This window comes from Ahaetulla prasina, chromosome 1 (assembly GCF_028640845.1).
Source record: "Ahaetulla prasina isolate Xishuangbanna chromosome 1, ASM2864084v1, whole genome shotgun sequence".
Taxonomy (NCBI): Eukaryota; Metazoa; Chordata; class Lepidosauria; order Squamata; family Colubridae; genus Ahaetulla; species Ahaetulla prasina.
In genome coordinates, this window is record NC_080539.1 from 329,542,273 (window position 1) to 329,563,738 (window position 21,466).

At 42.4% G+C, this 21,466-nt stretch overlaps 1 protein-coding gene across 2 annotated transcripts in view; it reads left to right on the forward strand.

The window, feature by feature from the left end:
- Positions 1-193: 193 nt before the first annotated feature.
- The window catches only part of TMEM259 (transmembrane protein 259), a 51,831-nt gene continuing 30,558 nt past the window's right edge, over positions 194-21,466 (forward strand). For both annotated transcript variants that reach the window (XM_058162519.1, XM_058162520.1), the window contains exons 1-2: positions 194-1,204; positions 5,450-5,725. In XM_058162519.1, coding sequence (XP_058018502.1) covers positions 980-1,204; positions 5,450-5,725 — 501 coding nt within the window. In that variant the 5' untranslated portion in view covers positions 194-979. The remainder of the gene's footprint in view (positions 1,205-5,449; positions 5,726-21,466) is intronic.

The window sequence follows — 21,466 nt, forward strand, 5'->3', positions numbered from 1 at the left end:
TCCCCAAATTAAGCGCCTCCGTTTTGAGGCTTGCTCCCCCCTTTCCCCAAGAAGATTGCAGGGGCTCTTCTTTGCTCTGCCGCCCCTACCCCAAAATTGGGTCTTCAGAGTATCTCCCCGCTTCCTTGGTTTTTTCCCCTCCTCCTGCCCCAATTTCCTCTGCTAGAAATTGGTGGGGGGGGTCACCAAATCCTCCCTCCCCCCCCCCCCCTAAATAAGAGGTCATATAGACGTTTCACAGCCTCCCGCCCCACCCTCTCAGAAAGGGCTCTCCCCTGTCTCTTCACTTATCCTGGCAAAGTTTCTCTTTGTGATTTGATAACCTCCTCCCCTATCTTGCTGAATCCCCTTTCCATCTCTTGAATGGTCCAGCCACAATCCCATTTTTTTATGGATTTTTGGAGGGTTCTGGCATCCCTGACTTGTTGAACCTTCAAACCTCCATTTTGACAGATACACCTTTTTTTCCCAGGGAGAGGCAGATCTGCCAACAGGTGTTTTTTTTTTCTTTTCTCCTGGCAGCTGCTGCTCCTTCTCATTCTATTTGTCTTCCCTAACCCTGAAGCATTTTAGGTCCTATTCGAGGTACGCCTTCCTACCATCAGAGGCCCTTATACGGGATTTGGTTAGTTTGCTCTTTTGTTCAACTCTTGCTGAGCGACTGACCCTTACTTAGTTGTTTCCAAATTGGTGCATCTTTCATGTCAGTCCCCTTTAAGGACTGTTTTTCTTCTAATTGAGATGATGGGCTACTTTGTTGTAGGATAACTATTTCCAGTTGTTGTTTTTTCCCTCCCCTGTGTCAGTTTGGGAGGTGAATTCATTGCTTAAGTGCTTTCTCCTATCGGAAGATTTGGTTAGTATCTTGAAATTAAATTTGTATGTGGGAAACTGGAGTCAAACTCTTCTAAGAGAAGACTGCGAGAGAAGCCTCTAAAAGCAGCCCTGTCAACCTTCTGTGGATCTTCACCAACTCAGGATGTCAGAGAATCAACCCAACAACACCCATCATCCATTGAACAATAATGGGGTGGGTGGGGGCCCTGCTGGCAATAACCGAGGGGTCCGCAATCTCAACCAGAACCCTCTCATCAATGTTCGGGATCGCCTCTTCCATGCCCTTTTCTTCAAAATGGCTGTCACCTATGCCCGCCTCTTCCCACCGTCTTTCCGTCGCATCTTTGAATTCTTCATACTCCTTAAGGTAATGGTTCAATGTGTATATTCTCATATGGGTTTGGAATAGAGTTAGTAATATTTGAATGCTCGCTAAAGCTTGTGGGAAAAAAAGTTTTTAGCCTCTCAGATTTGGGGTGGGGGTGGGACTCCCCCCCCCATGAACATTTTATTGGCTTGTGATAGATTATTCTCTTTGTGCCCCCTCCTCCACATGCCTCCTGCACTTCTATTCATATTTACAAAACTTCCCAGTGCTTAACTTCGATTTCTTGTGCTAGGTATTACCCAGACTACCTTGTAATCTTTTTTTAAGAACCATGGGGATTATTGATATTATTCAAGCTTTAAAAATTGTGTTTTATTTATTTATATTTCATATTTCTTAACTAGCCATCTCCCTTCCTTTTGCTCTGCATGTATTACATGTTTTGTACTGTATCGTTTTATATATGTGTGTGTGTGTGTATCGTGTATAGCTATCAGATGTTTTTGTCTTACTTTTGTAATCATCACAGTACTCTCAAAAAGTAGGGTACTATTATTTTCATTTAACAGATAGGAAAGAGAAAACTAAGGCTGAAGGGATAATGGTTTATCTAGAGCATGTGACAAGTTTGTGAGGAATAAAGTGTAACTTCCTGTGATGTTTCTATTATAATGCTTCCTAAATTCATGCTAGTTTTTTTCCTAGTTACACCACACTGTGGGCCCCTGTTCAACCTCTGATCAGCTATTATTTCAAAACTCTCTTTACATCTAATGCAATCAAGCCACGTACTCACCATTGTATATGTATGCTTACATATATATGTATGTTATACCTATCAGTTATAAATAGAACCGTATATGCCATTGTGGTATATGTTCAGTACAGTTTTATTTCTTTTGCTCTGAAGTGTTACCAGTTAGGGATCCACCAAACTCGGTATCAACTTTGGTAAAGATTGGCTTCACCTTTTCTATCTAAGTAGTTGATAAACTTACAGGAAAACACTAGGCTTAATGAATTTCTCTGAAGATCTACTAGTTCCTCAGTTCTCTGCCTTAATTTTACTGTAACTAAATTAGTAAAAGTAAAGATTTCCCTGTCAGTCATGTCCGACGTTAGGGCATGGGGCTCATCTCTGTTTCTTGGCTGAGGCAGCCAGGGTTGTCCAAACACAGTTTATGTGGTCCAGCATGGCTATATGCCAAAGGCCCATGGAATGTTGTTACCGTCCCACTTAAGTACCTATTTATCTACTCGCATTTTCATGCTTTCGAACTGCTTGGTGGGCAGGAGCTGGGGCAAGTAACAGGCGCTCATCCTGTAGCGCGGAACTCGGGTCTCAAACCCGAGCTTCCAGCCCTTTAAAACTCCAGCTTTTTAAAGCTCAGCGTCTTTAAAATTAGTAGGGCTGTGTATTTTCTTGCAGTAGCATTTACAGCTCTATAATTTAAAGCCCTTGTTCTTGAGGATCATAAAATGTTTTGGATATGTTTTTCCATCTTCTCAAAATTGGAGAGCCTCATTCGCTTGCAGTTTGAAGGCAACGGTATTGGTTTACCACACGGGACCATTGTAAGGATTATAACAAGCTAACATGATATGTTTAGAACTCCCAGAAGAGCCAAGAAGGGGATAATTTCTGTGGGTTAGTTTTAAAAAGCTCCATAAAGTTAACTAGGCTATAAAAATGGTTTATTACTCTCCCAGAAGGCTACTAATCCATGTTTCCATAGTAAAGCAGGAAGAAAAAATGCTTTTGAAATGCGGCATTAGCAAGCCGATCGCTGTTGCTTCGTTCTGGTATCTTAAAGTTGCTTTCTCATAATCTGGCTCTGTCAAGCCAGCTGGCAGCACTAGCTGACCTTGACTGATCTAGAAAGCAAACCAGGGCCAGCCCTGCTTGATAAATTTGGGTGCAGAATGGCTGGGAGATCCAGGGCATGACAAATGGACCTGGTTTGTGTAAAACAGAATCCCAGAAGGTGTCAAGGGGTGATTTATGAGCTGTTGCCAAGGAAACTGCCGGATGTAAGTCACCACAAATCAAGCTCAACTTGATTTGATTGACACTTTACTTAATGATGCAGCATAGGGCAGGGATCTCCCAACCTTGGTCCCTTTAAGACTTGTGGACTTCAACTCCCAGAGTCTCTCAGCCAGCTGCTGGCTGAGGGACTCTGGGAGCTGAAGTCCACAAGTCTTAAAGGGACCAAGGTTGGAGACCCCTGGCATAGGGTATGGTGAACAGAAACATATCATGGCAGCTGCCTTAATTTTCTGGACTACAGGTGGTCCTCAATTTACAACCATTCATTTAGTGGCCATTCATAAAGGCGCTGACGGTTGACCGTTTTTCACACTTGCAGCATCTTTATGGTTCCGCGATCAAAATTCAGATGCTTGGCAATTGGCATGTATTTATGACGGTTGCCGTGTCCCAAGATCATGTGAATCCCCTTTTGCGAGCTTCTGACAAAGTAAAATCAGATTCACTTAACCGCCATGTTACTAACTTCACAACTGCATTGATTCACTTAACAAGTATGGCAAGAAAGATTGTAAAATGGGGCAAAACTCAATTAACTTGCTTGCTAAGCAATGCTTAACAGGCTCAATTCTGGCCGTAACTTGAGGACTACCTGTAGTTACAAAGGAAGAAATCCTCTACATTTTGTTCAGAAATGAACTGGACTGGCTGAGAAGAAGGAGAGAATGCTGTCTTCCTTCTGTGAACTTGTTCAGAATGGAAAATCCTTTTTTTTAAATAATGAACTAACAGAATTAGACAAGATACTAACAGGAACAGAAGAAAAATTGATAAAACGTACAGCTATTTATTAGGCATTAAATTGGAAGAACAAGTGAAGGAGACACTGATAGTATGGGCAAAAAACTTTGGTTATATAATAGAGTTAGATAAATGGCAGAAACCGTGGGATAGGAACTGTAAATTAACAATGTCAACTGCATACAAAGAAAATTTGTATAAGATGTTTTATAGATGGCATTTTGCGCCAGCGAGGTAGGTAAACATGTTTAAAGATAAGTCGGCTAAATGCTGGAAGTGCCACCAGATACCTGGGTCATATTATCACATATGGTGGACATGCTCAAAAGCAAAAAAATACTGGACAAAAATGCATACGTGGCTGGAAAAAGATGATAAAGCAGCATATTGATTTAAAGCCAGAAATATTCTTCTTGGGGATTTTATCCAGAAAATATAGTAAGGGGAATGCATATTTAATTATTCATATATTAACTGCAGCTAGAATCATATTTGCACAAAACTGGAAAAGTGAAGAGATCCCCACAGATGAGAATGTGATCAGGAAAATATTAGAATGTGCAGAAATGAATAGACTAACGCTAGCAATTAAGGAGAAAGAACAAACTGAATATTATATGACATGGGACTTATTTTATCAATGATTTGATAACAAAAATGGAAGTTAGAAACAGGGAAACAAAAGAAAAAGATTAGTGAAATGAAGATATGTTAAGAGAGAGAAGCAAATATTACATTTAATATTATAATTTTAATATTATAGAATTAATATTAATGTAATGAATATTGTTGTAAATCTTGATTATCATTTTACAAAGATATTTGTACCCGGACAACACACTGCTTAACTGAAGATGGAATTATTATTATTAAAAAAAATAAAAAAAATAAAAAGTATGGAAAACCTTTGAAAGAACTTTATCCATGGGAAAAGGCAATTATGGATGGAAAATGCATGGAGCCAGAAACCAAAACTGAGCCAAGTTTTAATTATTTTATACCCCCCATTTATTTTATGATGTTTTGATTCATTATTTATTTATAATTTTGGTCCTGTGGTTGAGACACTAGCCTAAGAAGCCAGGAGACTGTGGGTTCTAGTTCTAATTTAGGCGTGACAGCCGGCTGGGTGATTTTTGGGCCAGTCACACTCTCTTAACCCAACTCACCTCACAGGGTGTTTTGGTGGGGAAAACCGGAGGAGGAACGAGCTCACCACCTTGAGCTATTTATAAAAATAATAACGGTGGGGTATAAATAAATAAAAATAGGACACACGGTGTGTAATCAGGTTCCTTTATAGCAGGGGTCCCTCAGTCAGCTTTGCTGGCTGAGGGACTCTGGGAGTTGAAGTCCACAAGTCTTAAAGGGACCAAGGTTGGAGACCCCTGCTTTATAGTATTGGAGCTTGATGGAATATTCATAATTGTCTTCAAGAGGCTTGGGAGCCGGGGAGGCTGCACAGTTGTAATTTGTTAATCTTTGTCTGCCAGGCTCTCTTTGTCCTCTTCATTCTGGCCTACATTCACATCACCTTCTCCCGTTCCCCCATCAACTGCCTGGAACACGTCCGGGATAAATGGCCACGGGACGGCATCCTACGAGTTGAGATCCAACGCAATTCCAGCCGTAACCCCGTTTTTCTTCAGTTCTGCGAGAGTGAGAGGTTTCCAGGCATGGTGATTGAGCCTGCTGTTGGGGAGGAGGAAGAAGAGGAAGAGGAGGAAGAAGAAATGACTGTGGAGATGTTTCAGAACAGCTCCATCAAGGTACCCCGAGGGAAAAGAATGTTGTTTTGTTAACGATTATGCTTTTTCCTATTCACCTTCCCAAACCATGAATATGTTCATTGTTGCCATCAAATGATTGCCCTTTGGCCTGGTCTAATATGGCTGGTACTATGTGTGTGAAAGAAAATTCCTTACATCCTTTAAGTAATTAAATGTGCCTGCTTCCAAATGTCCTTTATGTGCTTTTGTCTCCACTGAAAAAATCCCCCAATTGTGAATTTCAGTGAGAGGGGAGATATTTCAGCACCTGGTTCATTTGGATTACTCCTCATTTCCTTTTAAGCTGTCTTAATATTGCTTTGTAAGATGGGCTTGCTGGCAATTCAAAGCTTTATTATTTAGACATGAACATTCCTGTGGTTAAATGTCTATGGAAGATTCTCAGTCATCCAGGTCATAGTTATCTCAAAGGTGGTTTTGTTTTTTTTCAAAAGACAACTGGACTGTTTTTTGAGGAAGAGGATGTTTCGCTTCTAATCTAAGAAGTTTTGAGATTCCTGTTGTTAATTGACCCCCAGGAAAACTGTTTGGAAAATGCCATGAGAATACTTTCTGGAATACCATATAAATAAAAGAAGTAGATAAGAGATGGCAGGCCGGCCGAGTTGCAGTAATGTTTTATTGATCATGGCCATACCTTTGTCCTCAAGAATAATCAAAGCCTTGTTGAAAATGTCCAGACCAAACTTAATTTCTAATGTTTGATTTTCCCCCTTACCAGAGGGAGCCCTCTTGTGGAGTACTGTGAAGCCGTTACCATGACAACTCCACTGTGCTGCACAGTAGAAGCCATTTTAAGGCACAACAGGCTGTATCTTAACAGAACACATAGTCCTAGAGGTGTTATGGGTGTCTTACTCTCACAGTATTTTTTTCCAGAGAGTAAGTCATCTATGCACCAAGTTGATATATATATGTTTTCTGAGGTTTTCGCGGGTGTTTGTATGTAGATCTTTGGGTATTCGGGTTTTCTCCCGTGTAAAATTGGAAGTGTCTTGGCGACGTTTCGACGAAGTCTCATTCGTCATCTTCAGGCTTCAGATCTACATATATATATATATATATATATATATATATATATATATATATATATATATATATATATATATATACATATATATATATATATGTTTTCTGAGGTTTTCGCGGGTGTTTGTATGTAGATCTTTGGGTATTCGGGTTTTCTCCCGTGTAAAATTGGAAGTGTCTTGGCGACGTTTCGACGAAGTCTCATTCGTCATCTTCAGGCTTCAGATCTACATATATATATATATATATATATATATATATATATATATATATATATATATATATATATATATATATATATATATATATATTTTCTCCGTGTAAAATTGGAAGTGTCTTGGCGACGTTTGACGAAGTCTCATTCGTCATCTTCAGGCTTCAGCTTCGTGCTTCTGGGAGCAAGCTGGAGCCTGAAGATGACGAATGAGACTTCGTCGAAACGTCGCCAAGACACTTCCAATTTTACACGGGAGAAAACCCGAACAACCAAAGACCTATATACAAACACCCGTGAAAACCTCAGAAAACAAATATATATATTTTCTCCCGTGTAAAATTGGAAGTGTCTTGGCGACGTTTCGACGAAGTCTCATTCGTCATCTTCAGGCTTCAGCTTCGTGCTTCTGGGAGCAATGTGTGATCGCAGCTGTTTCTTCCTTTTAACTGCTAGTGGGGGTTTGAACTGATTGGGTGGGAGCTTGGCTGTGCTCTGCTTGGATGGGGGTTTTTCTGTGCGCTGATTGGCTGGGGGGGTGTCCTGTGTTGGTGGGGGCTTGGTTGTGCTCAGTCTAGTCTGTGCTGCAGGGGGATTTGAGCTGGTGAGCTGCATAGCTGTTGTTTGGCTTTGTGGTCGTGCTACATCTTCATAGTGGGTGTCAGTCTGCTGCATGAATGGATTGGAGGGGTTTGAAATGGCTAATGTTGCAGCTGCGGTCTGGCTTCTGGTCCTTGGTCGTGCGAATGAGACTTTGTCGAAACGTCGCCAAGACACTTCCAATTTTACGCGGGAGAAAACCCGAACAACCAAAGACATATATATATATATATATATATATATATTTTCTCCCGTAAAATTGGAAGTGTCTTGGCGACGTTTGACGAAGTCTCATTCGTCATCTTCAGGCTTCAGCTTCGTGCTTCTGGGAGCAGAAGCACGAAGCTGAAGCCTGAAGATGACGAATGAGACTTCGTCGAAACGTCGCCAAGACACTTCCAATTTTACACGGGAGAAAACCCGAATAACCAAAGACCTACATACAAACACCCGCGAAAACCTCAGAAAACATATATATATATATATATATTTTGGGGGAGGCACACTGGACTTGATTTATATCTCTGGACAGTGGTTAAATGATCTGGATTTAGGAGATTTAGTAACAGAGCCTCTGTCATGGTCAGATCATTTTCTCCTTCGCTTGGACTTTCGGACCGCTACCCACCACCGCAGGGAGACGGGACCAATACAGTGGTTCCGTCCCAGGCACCTGATGGACCCCGAGAGGTTCCTGACGGAGCTTGGGCCGTTTCCTGAAGGTCTTGCCCACGGCACTTCCGAAGAACTAGTCGCGGCTTGGGAACAGGCCGCGGCTGGGGCTTTGGACTGTGTCGTGCCTTTGCGGCCTCTGACCTGGCGCAGATCTCAACCAGCCCCTTGGTTTTCCGAGGAGCTGAGGGAGATGAAACGCCGGAGAAGACGTCTAGAGAGTATTTGGAGATCCAGCCATTCCGAGGCTGACCGGACACTAGTTAGGTCTTATTCTAAGACCTACCTAGTGGCATTGAGGGAAGCGAGGCGTTTTTACATTTCCTCCCTCATTGCGTCGGCAGATAACCGCCCGGCCGCCCTGTTTCGGGTGACCTGCTCTCTCCTTCATCAGGAGGTGCGGGATGACCCCTTGCAGGGACGTGCCGAGGAGTTTAGTGGTTATCTATACGACAAAATCGCTCAGCTTCGGGATGGTTTGGATCAAAATTGGGATGATCCTGGCGAGAGGGCGGAGACTCGTCTTGTGGAGATGGTGTGGGAAGAGTTTGACCCTGTGGCTCCCGAGGACGTGGACAGGTTGTTGGGGAGGTTGAATACCATCACATGTTTACTGGACCCTGCCCCTCCTGGTTGGTGCTGGCCACACAGGAGGTGACGCAAGGCTGGCTCCAGGGGATCATTAATGCTTCTTTGTTGGAAGGGGTTTTCCCTGCCGCCTTGAAAGAGGCGGTGGTGAGACCCCTCCTCAAGAAGCCTTCCGTGGACCCAGCTGTTTTGGGAAATTACCGTCCGGTCTCCAACCTTCGCTTTGTTGTGAAGGTTGTAGAGAGTGTGGTGGCAAGTCAGCTACCCCAATACCTGGATGAAGCTGTCTATCTAGACCCGTTCCAGTCCGGCTTCCGGCCCGGTTACAGTACGGAGACGGCTTTGGTCGTGTTGGTGGATTATCTCTGGAGGGCCAGGGACAGGGGTTGTTCCTCTGCCCTTCCTATTAGACCTCTCTGCGGCTTTTGATACCATCGACCATGGTATCTTGCTGCACCGGTTAAGGAGTTTGGGAGTGGGAGGCACCGTTTATCGGTGGTTCTCCTCCTATCTCTCTGACCGGTTGCAGACGATGTTGACAGGGGGGCAGAGATCGACCGCGAGGCGCCTCACTTGTGGGGTACCGCAGGGGTCGATTCTCTCGCCTCTCCTGTTCAGCATCTATATGAAGCCGCTGGGTGAGATCATCAGTAGCTTTGGGGAGAGATACCAACTGTACGCTGATTATACGCAGCTGTACTTTTCCACCCCAGGCCACCCCAACGAAGCTATCGAAGTGCTGTCCTGGTGCCTGGAAGCCGTACGGGTCTGGATGGGGAGAAACAGGCTCAAGCTCAAGTCCTCCAAGACGGAGTGGCTGTGGATGCTGGCACCCCGGTACAGTCAGCTGCAGGTGCAGCTGACTGTTGGGGGCGAATCATTGGCCCCAATGGAAAGGGTGCGCAACTTGGGTGTTCTCCTGGATGGACGGCTGTCATTTGAAGATCATGTGACAATTGTCTCCAAGAGAGCTTTTTACCAGGTTCGCCTGGTTCGCCAGTTGCGCCCCTTCCTTGACTGGGATGCCCTGTGCGCGGTCACTCACACCATTGTCACCTCTCGCTTGGATTATTGCAATGCTCTCTACATGGGGCTCCCCTTGAAGTGCACCCGGAGGCTCCAGTTAGTTCAGAATGCAACTGCACGGGTGATAGAGGGAGCCGCACACGGCTCCCATGTAACACCACTCCTGTGCAGGCTGCACTGGCTGCCTGTGGTCTTTCGGGTGCACTTTAAGGTTTTGGTTATTACCTTTAAAGCGCTCCATGGCTTAGGGCCAGGGTATTTACGGGACCGCCTCCTGCCACCACACGCCTCCCACCGACCAGTACGCTCACACAGAGAGGGACTTCTCAGGGTACCGTCCGCCAAGCAGTGTCGGCTGGCGGCCCCCAGGGGAAGGTACTTCTCTGTGGGGGCCCCTACCCTCTGGAACGAACTTCCCCCTAGCTTGCGACAACTACCTGACCTTCGGACTTTTCACCGCGAGCTGAAGACGTATTTGTTTACTCGCACGGGACTGGCTTAGGAATTTTATATTTTGATATTTTAAGAGTTTGAATTTTAATTTTTGATATAAATTTTAAGGGTTTTAACTGTAAATTGTTTTAGAATTGGCCAATTATATAATAAGTTTTTTAAATTTCTTTTTACCTGTATATTGTTATTATTTTATTGTGGCTGTGAACCTCTCTGAGTCCTTCGGGAGAAGGGCGGTATAAAAATCTAATAAAACTAAACTAAACTAAACTAGATATAAAGAATAACTCAGACTGTAGCTCATTGAAAAGAGGACAGTCAGGATGGTGAATTGTGAAATATTTAATCTGATAAAAAGACACATTGAAAGGTGACATTTTGCCCTCAGATAATCTGTAGAGCTCTCACATGTAAGGAATGAGGGCAGATCTAGAACTAATGAATAGATGATTCAGAGAAGTATTTGAGAGAAACGTCCTCCCAGAATGATGAAACGGAACTGCCTTAAGAGATGATGGGCTGTTTTTTGCTACTGTATTTAAACAGAAGTTCAAAAGGCTGTCCAGGGTAAATAGATCCAGGGTCCTACATTAAACAGGTATTAACTGATCCTCCTAGTTTTATACTTCTGGATACAGGTTAAATTTAGCTATCGTAGACCTTCAGCAGACCTCTCTTTAGTTCTTAAAGGTTGATTTGAAAATGGTTTTTTTTTCCTGGGTCTGATTCTGTGAGTCATCATGAAGGGCTCTATTTATTTAATGATAGTTATCTCCAACCTCTCCTTTGTAAAAATCACAAACTGTAAAATAAACATATCATAAAACAATGGTACATTGATTTAAAAAAAAACTTTTAAAGCAGTTGAATATGTTAAATGATTAGAGGAGTCTAGAAATGGTAAATTAACAGTCTCTGTATAGCAAACAAAGAATCATTGTAGCTCCAGAGCATTCTACTACTTAGGAGAAATATAGGATAATTTGTTATTTATGTACAGTATATCACAGAAGTGAGTTCATCTCCTTATGTTTTGTAAATATTTAAGTAGAATAGAATAGAATATTTTAATTTGTATACCGCCCTTCTCCCGAAGGACTCAGGGCGGTGAACAGGCAGATAAAATACAAACATACACAATAGTAAAAACAACCCTTAAAAAACTGATTTAAATTTGCCCAAATATTAAAATAACATAAACCCCCATAAAATTACAAAAATTTAAATTTTAAAAACCCATCAAAAATCAATCAAAATTTAAAGATAAAAAATCAGGCTAGTCCAGCCATACGAAATAAATAGGTTTTAAGTTCGCGGCGAAAGGTCCTAAGGTCTGGTAGTTGTCGAAGTCCGGGGGGAAGTTCGTTCCACAGGGTCGGAGCCCCCACAGAGAAGGCCCTCCCCCTGGGAGTATATCTTTTCATGTGACAACACTGAAGAAATGACACTTGGCTACAATGTAAAGTAGTGAGTGTACAGCTTGTATAACAGTGTAAATGTGCTGTCCCCTCAAAATAACACAACACACAACCATGAATGTCTAAACTGATGGCAACAAAAGTGAGTACACCCCTAAGTGATAATGTCCAAATGGGGCCCAAGTAGCCGTTTTCCCTCCCTGGGGTCATGTGATGTGTTAGTGTTACAAAGTCTCAGGTGAGAAAGGGGAGCAGGTGTGTTAAATTTGGTGTTATTGCTCTCACTCTCATACTGGTCACTGGAAGTTCAACATAGTACCCCATGGCAAGGAACTCTGAGGAAATCTGAAAAAACGAATTGTTGTTCTATATAAAGATGGTCTAGGCTATAAGATTGCCAAGACCCTGAAACTGAGCTGCAGCATACATACAGGACCATACAGCGGTTTAACAGGACAGGTTCCACTCAGAACAGGCCTCGCCATGGTTGTTGTGTCTTGCCCGCTCTCACAGCAGCCGGGGCCTTCTTATCTGCTCCCGAACACGGAGGAATGTATGCCTCCTGGCCCCAGTCCTGGCTCCATGCCCAGACAAGCTGCAGAGGAGGGAGCACCTCCTGGCCCCAGCCCTGGCTCCATGCCCAGGCAAACGGAGCAGCTAGACTCTTCCCCCTCCTCCACAGCATGTGAGCCTGAGGAAGGTTTATTGCCAACAGCTGCTGATTGGAGTGACCCTCGCATCAGAAGACTGGATAAGCGGAGGCAACAGAAGGAAGGGAGGGGCAGGCCTTAATGAGTGCTGAGTCATGGAGCCACACCCCATGGCCTATATAAAGGATCTGCTTTCTGGCAGTCTCTGAGTCAGGCAAAGTCGAACTTATCTTGCTGAAGTCACTTTCTGGTCTCCTGCCTGCTCTGAGGACTTTGCTAGGACTTTGGGCAGAGCTGCAGAGGCAAGCCTGATTCGGATTTCCCTGACCCGGCCGTCAGCGGAGGAGTGGGACACGACAATGGTCAACCAAAGAAGTTGAATGCCCATGGTCAGCGCCCTATCCTGAAGTTGGCTTTGGGAAATAGATGTATGAGAGCTGCCAGCATTGCTGCAGAGGTTGAAGGGGTGGGAGGTCGTTCTGTCAGTGCTTAGATCATATGCTGCACCAAATTGGTCTGCAGGGCTGTCGTCCCAGAAGGAAGCCTCTTCTAAAGATGATGCACAAGAAAACCCGCCAACGGTTTGCTGCAGACAAGCAGACTTAGGGCATGGATTCCTGGAACCATGTTCTGTAGTCCGATGAGACCAAGATAAACTTACTTGGTCCAGATGGTGTCAAGCATGTATGGCGGCAACCAGGTGAGGAGTACAAAGACAAGTGTGTCTTGCCTACAGTCAAGCATGGTGGTGGGAATGTCATGGTCTGGGTCTGCATGAGTGCTGCCGGCACTGGAGAGCTACAGTTCATTGAGGGAACCACGAATGCCAACATGTACTGTGACATATTGAAGCAGAGCATGATCGCCTCCCTTTGGAGACTGGGCCACGGGGCAATATTCCAACATGATAACAACCCCAAACTCACCTCCGAAATGACCACTCCCTTGCTAAAAGAAGCTGCTGTGGTCCGTCAGCAGCCTACGGTGCTAGTGGCGGAATTGGACAGTGATGAGGCGGAGGCGAGGCCAGGGCCATCGAGAAATGGGGTGTGGACTCCAGAGCCTCCAGGGCCTGAGTGTAGTGAGAGTGAGGTGCGGACTCCAGAGCCTCCAGAGGCTGAGAGTAGCGAGGAGGAGGAGGAACTGGGAGAGCCTGTCCCTAATGCCCGAATGAGAAGAGCTGCCAAGAGGCAGGAGCAACTCAAGCAGAGAGGTCACCTCAGGGGTAGGGCCAAGAGATAATTGGCCCCTCCCATAAGATTTATAAGGAGACCGGCATCGGTGTCTCAGTTTGCCGGAAAACAACGTTGGAGCTGCGCTCATCCCATTCTCTGCTCTGGATGTTTCTCTGAGAAGACCTTGGCAGCTCTCCATTCTCTGCTCAAGATGCTTATCTGCAAAGGACTTTGGCAATTATCTAAATTGGACCAGATTGGAAATAATGACAGACTGTTTTGTGTGAGAAGCTTTTGCTTTCTTTTGAGTTTCATTACGTTGGGAATGGGTCAATTCCCAGCTGCTTAATAAAGTTTATTTTCATTAAGAACTGTGTTTGTTGCTATCTGTTCGAGTCTGGGTCACAACAGAAGCTTAGGGGTAAAGGTGATGGACTGGCCAAGCATGTCTCCAGACCTAAACCCTATTGAGATCTGGGGCATCCTGAAACGGCAGGTGGAGGTGTGCAAGGTCTCTAACAGCCACCAGCTCCATGACGTCGTCATGGAGGAGTGGAAGAGGACAGTGGCAACCTGTGAAGCTCTGGTGTACTCTATGCCCAAAAGGGTTAAGGCAGTGCTGGAAAATAATGGTGGCCACCCAAAATATTGACACATTGGGCCCCATTTGGACATTATCACTTAGGGGTGTACTCACTTTTGTTGCCACCACCAGTTTAGACATTAATGGCTGTGTGTTGCGTTATTTTGAGGGGACAGCACATTTACTGTATTCTACAAGCTGTACACTCACTACTTGACATTGTAGCCAAGTGTCATTTCTTCAGGGTTGTCACATGAAAAGATATGCTTAAATATTTACAAAATGTGAGGGGGTGAACTCACTTCTGTGACATGCTGTATATATTGTAGAATTGTACAGTACAGGGCTGCTCAACTACATACAGTATAGTAAAATCAGTCATACAGAGATAGATAGATAGATAGATAGATAGATAGATAGATAGATAGATAGATAGATAGATAGATAGATAGAAAGAAAGATAGAAAGATAGAAAGATAGAAAGATAGATAGCTAGAGATAGAGATAGAGGTAAAGATGATAGATATAGCGATAGCGATAGCGATAGAGATAGATAGACATATACATAGACAGATATATTCTAAAAATACAAGTTCCAGGTATATTTGTAAAACAAAAAACAGACATTCTGCAAACTCCGGAACTAATACTCTGATGATGTCAACAGATGGCTGACGAAAGTTTAGTAGAATAAAATGTTAATTGTTTTAGTTCTGGAGCTCGCAGAATGTCTGTTTTTTGTTTTATATATATATATATTATATATAAGTCCCCTCCCCTGAAACGCTGGAAAAAATACACCATTAAACTACAGACAGATATATGGAGGGTGTTCCCGAGGGCAGGTGCTGCAATGGAGAAGGCAAATCTCCTAGAGCAGGGGTCTCCAACCTTGGCAACTTTAAGACTTGTGGACTTCAACTCCCAGAATTCCTCAGCCAGCTTTGTTGGCTGAGGTATTCTGGGAGTTGAAGTCCACAAGTCTTAAAGTTGCCAAAGTTGGAGGCCCCTGTCCTAGACCCTAGGATGTGACATTGCTTAATTGATTCAGCCTTGGGTCACAAGACAAAGGAGGAATTCCTACACATCCTAGCCACGTATCTCGTGATAATTCGTACATTTCCGAGCTCCGTTCTTGTAAACAAGCTGCACTTGAGGTGTCATCTTCTGCATTGCTGCTAAGTGTCTAATGCATCTACTTTAGAGGTCCTCTTCTCATCAGTCTGCACTCAGGGGAATTGCGTTACATCAGTTTGATGCTTAGGAAGGTGGTGGCTTTTTGAAAACTGGGAAAGCAAGTCAGTCAGTGGCAGTCGGAAGACATAAATAGGAAATTGGGAATGAGCTGCCGATTAGCTCTGAATGAAATGCTGTGGGGCCTTTGAATCTTTGACATCCAGTTGAGTGCCTGACAGTGATGCTGCTTTCTAGAAGTAGGCCACAATGAAGGTGGCCTCAAAAATGGGCCAGCAATTTATCTGTCCTTTTAAAAAAAGACATTTTCAGTATTTTGGCTCTGAATTTAGGGACGGTTTCAGAAACTGCCACATCCTAACATTGCCTAGACCAGGGGTCTGCAAGCTTGGCTCTTTTAAAACTTGTGGACTTCAACTCCCAGAATTCTCCAGCCAGCAAAGCTGAGCATTTAATGTCCCCTTTAAACAGGGCTTCTCAACTGTTTGCATCAGAAGCTCATAAACACCATTAGGATTTGTCTGCACTTGGCTTCTCTTGGCTTTTCAGTAGACAAACTTTGTGATGTTTTTATTTTTAAAATATTTTGTTTTAAAATTTTGATTTCAATACTAAAAGCAAATGCAAATTTAAGTCAGAAAGACCATGAAAGAGAGAGAGAGAAAGAATAAAAAGTGCAAGGGAAAAAAGTAAAAAAGTAAAAGTAAAAAAACAAAGAAATATTTAAAGAAATGACTTCTAATCACAAATATTAATAAAGTTGATAACTTCACTCCCCATAAGGTTACAAACAAGCATCTCCCATAATCTGTCTCTCATCTTCACACAGGTCCATAAATAATCAACTTTTTGTCCTGGTATCAGCAAAAAGTCCATAAAGGATACTAGAGATTTATGAAAACATGAATTATTTTAACCTTGTTCAACCCCCCCCCCCCAAAAAAAAACTTTATATGCCTTCCTTTTACGTTTAACAATCTTGAGCTTTAATTCATTCAGAGAGTAGCATAGGAATTGATTTCAATTTTTCTTTTTGTTATCTTAAAGGCTTTAGCAAACCTCTGTGGTAAATCCAACATTATTCACATCATTCTCTTGGTTTATCATTAATATTTCTGATTTGATTTTCAAAGTTTTAGTCAAGATTTTTGGATATATGGTAGAAAGTCCTTATCTATGTCATTTGTATTTGTATTTTAACAGTCTTCTCTGTCTTATAATACATACTTTTTAAAAATTATCCAGTATTTCTGGTTCTGCTATTTCTACATTAAGCAACATTTTCACATCTATCATTCCTTTGCCATCTTAGTCTATCCATAGATGCAGATCATTGCTGATGTAGCTGCCTATTTCTGATCCTGTTCTTTAAAAATCCCCTCGAGTATTTCAAATGTCATAACGTTTTGTGTCATTTCACAAACTCCCAATGCTAACAAAAAGCAAAATGCAAAGTTTCACTTTTGTTTTTCCTTTTCCTTCGCAGCCTGAAATCTTCAGTTCACTCTGGTGTCTGAAATCATAAACTCTCAAACCTCCGTTATAACTTAGGATAGACAAAGCAGTTTAGTTCCTATAAATGTAATCATTTACTTACTATTTGTAAAATTTATTGGATGCCATCTTACCTCAGGGTAACTCTAGACAGCTTACCATCATAAAAGATAAAGACAAAAGACATAAAAAGTGAAATATACAAAAAGCCAAAGTTAAAAGGCTGTTTATTTATATAATTATTTCCAGAACTCATGATTAAGGTCTTAATGTTTCTTTTTTTTTATTTATTTACATTTATACCCCGCCCTTCTCCGAAGACTCAGGGCGGCTTACAGTGTATAAGGCAATAGTCTCATTCTATTTGTATATTTACAAAGTCAACTTATTGCCCCCCCAACAATCTGGGTCCTCATTTTACCTACCTTATAAAGGATGGAAGGCTGAGTCAACCTTGGGCCGGGCTTGAACCTGCAGTAATTGCAGGCAGCTGTGTTCTAATAACAGGCTTCTTACCAGCCTGAGCTACCATGGCCCTTAAAATTTATCTGAACCATTAATTCATTTCTTGGATCAAAGTCTTATTTAGTTTTTGCCATGTATTCCAGCTCTTTAAACTCTTACTTAAACTTATGGTTGATTTTTCTTTTGTTCAAGAATTGAAGCCCTTGTAACCACATAGCTTTTCAAACTCATTGGCTCTGAAGACCTCTAATAGCCCTAAAGTGTTAAATAGTCAATTTCTGAACGTGATTTTAAAATGAGTGAACCTGATGTCCTTTAAAACAGGGGTCTCCAACCTTGGCAATTTTAAGCCTGGGGGACTCCAATTCCCAGAATTCCCCAGCTCAGCAAAACAAAGCTGGCTGAGGAATTCTGGGAGTTGAAGTCCACCAGGCTTAAAGTTGCCAAGGTTGGAGACCCCTGTTTTAAAAGGCTCCATCATAGTTGTGAGCTGTTGTGGGTTGTCTTCTTCTCCCGGAACTCAAACCTATGGGAAACCGCCGTCCTGTGGTCTGTTTGTGAAGAGTAGCTATCCGAACCACAGGAGGGTCACTTCCCATCCTCTCATTTGGTGGGGGGGGGGGGTTTGTAGAACCAGTCCACTTGCTCTTTACCACAGTCATTGTCTATGACCATTCGGACACATGCTAGTTTACCATGATCTCCTAGAAGTTGAACTTTGTGATGTCTTTAACTGTCACCATGTCCTGCAGCTAATTTGGGTCAGGGGTGGGCTTCAAATATTTTAGCAAGGGGTTCTCTGCCTGGTTGCTGGGTCAGCGTGGCCATGGTGGGTGTGGCCTAGTCAGCCTCCTGCACCACGGCCGGGGGTGGGTGGGGGGCGTTTTTGCCCTCCCCAGACTCCGGAGGCTTTCCTCAAGCCTCCGGGAGGGCAAAAACAGCCTCCCCAAGCTCCGGAGGACCTCTGGAGGCCGGAAACAGGTCTTCCCGAACTTCCAGTAGGCCCGTGTTTCACCCTCCCTGAGCCTATGTGTGCGCCCTGCACTTACCTGCATCCAAAAGGGGCTGCGTAGGGACTCCGGGGAGGGGAGGAGTGGGGTAGGTGGGTCTAGCCAGGAGCGGGATTTGGGGGTTCTCCAAACTGCAAAGAATCTTACCTAGAGGTTCTCCCGAACCCCCATGAACCCCCAGCAACCCACCCCTGATTTGGGTTTGCAAGCACAAATCTGCCTTTCCCGATGGGAGATGGTTGATAATACGATCTCCTTCTATCCATAGAATACAAAAAAGCTGCAGAACCCAGGAAGAAGTCTGTAGAGATTCTCAGTCATCCAGGTCATGGTTGTCCCAAAGGTGCTTTTCCAGGAGGCAACTGGACTTTCTTGGTGTTTTTTTTTTCCCCTTTTGAAGACGTTTTGCTTCTCATCCAAGAAGCTTCTTCAGCTTTGGCAGGATAGTGGGGAATAGAAGTATTTATACTCCTTGCATTATTATCAGCTGTCTGCAAGGAATATAAATCCTTCTATTCCCCACTATCCTGTCAGAGCTAAAGAAGCTTCTTGGATTAGAAGCGAAACGTCTTCAAAAGAAAAAAACAAGAAAGTCCAGTTGCCTTCTGAAAAAGCACTTTTGGGACAACACACGGAAAACGATAGAAGCTTAGCTTAAAAGAGGCGTATATGTTTCTGCTCTGTATGGTTATTGATACTGGTAGGTACCTCTAATTGCTTTGGCAATCCCTATTCAACCTGTAAACCAGAGGATTTGCTGAATGACACTAAATCTCAGAAGCGGGTTTAAATAGGGTGATGAATTATGCAGGGGAAGGAATCTATGCAAATTCTTTTTAATTTACACACTTGGGGTACAAATGAACTTAAATAAAACCTCAACACACGTATTACATAGATGATTACATCGGGTGAGATTTGAGCAGCAGGATGTAATCACACCTCTGATTTATATGATAATTATATGGATAATTAATTTGCTTTTCATTTGTCTTGAACCTTCTCATTGATTTATAGGGTGAGGAAAACGTCAGAGTCCGCGTTTCCTATTTTTGATTATCCATAGATGCATTACAACTCCCCACTCCCTTCTCCCCATTATGCTACGTTAATGCTGCAGAATCTTTCTATGTTCTGGTACTGGAAAGCATAACTCAGCCTCTGGCTAATCTGAGTCATCTGTGGCATATAAATTTAATTTATTATGGTTGGCCACATAATCAGCTAGTTGTTTAGACTGGATCTGGCGTTTTTATCTACCTACCGAGTCTTTCCCAGGGACTTGAGATAGACAGATGTTGCTTGCTGGTATTTACACAAAATGACAGTATACACAGCAAACAAGATAACTATGGTGCATTTCGTATCACAGATCATTATTATTATTATTATTATTATTATTATTATTATTATTATTATTATTATTATTATTATTATTATTATTATTATTATTATTATTTTATTTACACAAAATGTTAGTATATACAGCAAACAAGATAACTATGCTGGATTTCGTATCACAGATTATTATTATTATTATTATTATTATTATTATTATTATTATTATTATTATTATTTATGTACACAAAATGTTAGTATATACAGCAAACAAGATAACTATGCTGGATTTCGTATCACAGATTATTATTATTATTATTATTATTATTATTATTATTATTATTATTATTATTATTTTATTTACACAAATGACAGTATACACAGCAAACGAGATAACTATGCTGGATTTTGTATTACAGATCACTTATTATTATTATTATTATTATTATTATTATTATTATTATTATTATTATTATTATTATTATTATTACTTCTACTACTACTACTACTACTACTACTATTATTATTCCTCTTTTTCTTCTTCTTCTTCTTCTTCTTCTTCTTCTTCTTCTTCTTCTTCTTCTTCTTCTTCTTCTTCTTCTTCTTCTTCTTCTTCTTCTTCTTCTTCTTCTTCTTCTTCTTCTTCTTCTTCTTCTTCTTCTTGTCAGTGTTTCTCAGCTTTGGCAGCTTGAAGATGAGTGAACTTCAACTCCCAGAATTCCCCAGCCAGGGGGAAATCTGTGAGTTGAAGTCCACAAGTCTTCAAGTTGCCAAAATTGAGAAACACTGATTTATGTTGTTGGTGCTTAACTAACCTTCCCCCCCCCCCCCATTTCCCACTCTTGTAGTTCACTACAGTTGCTTATGTCTGGGCCTGCTACTTGTAGTTTGTGACATAAAGTTACCTGTCTGCTTTTCATTGTGGTTCTTGCCTTTCTTCTGGCTTATTGCAAGATCTCCACAATTGGTATATATTAGTATCTTCCTTTAAGACAGGGATCTCCAACCAGGGATGAAATCCAGCAGGTTCTGGAGAACCGGTTGCGGAAATGTTGATTAGTTCGGAGAACCGGCAAATATCACCTCTGGCTGGCCCCAGAGTGGGGAGGGAATGGAGATTTTGAAGTATCCTTCCCGTGCCACGCCCACCAAACCACACCACACCCACCAAGCCACGCCCAGAGAAGCGGTAGTAAAAAAATTTGAATTTCACCCGTCTCCAACCTTAGCAACTTTAAGACTTGTGAATTTCAACTCCCAGAATTCTGGGAGTTGAAGTCCACAAGTCTTAAAGTTGCCAAGATTGGAGACTCCTGCTTTAATATCTGACTTCATCCTGTGTGAGGAAAAAGTATATCAAGGGTTGGTTTGAACCAGGGGTGAAATGCTCCCGGTTCGGACTGGGTCGCCTGATCCGGTATCGATGGTGGCAGGTGGTTCAGAGAACTGGTAACAAAAAATCCCTGCCCCCCACCCTCCATGCCCAGCTGAACCACGTGATCATCAGAAGGTTTTTTTTTTTTACTTTTAAAGGCATTTTTTCATTGGCTGAAAAAATGCTTTTAAAAGTAAAAAAAAAAGCCTCTGATGATCACGTGGCTCAGCTGGGATCATCAGAGGAGCCTTTTAAAAGCATTTTTTCTACAGTCACTTTGGCCAAAGAGGTTGTAGAAAAAATGCTTTTAAAAGTAAAAAAAAAAAAAAAAGGTTGGTCACCCCCACCCAGTCACATTACCACCACCACCCCACCAAGCCATGCCCACGGAACCAGTTGTAACAAATTTTACATTTCGCCCCTGGTTTGAACCTAA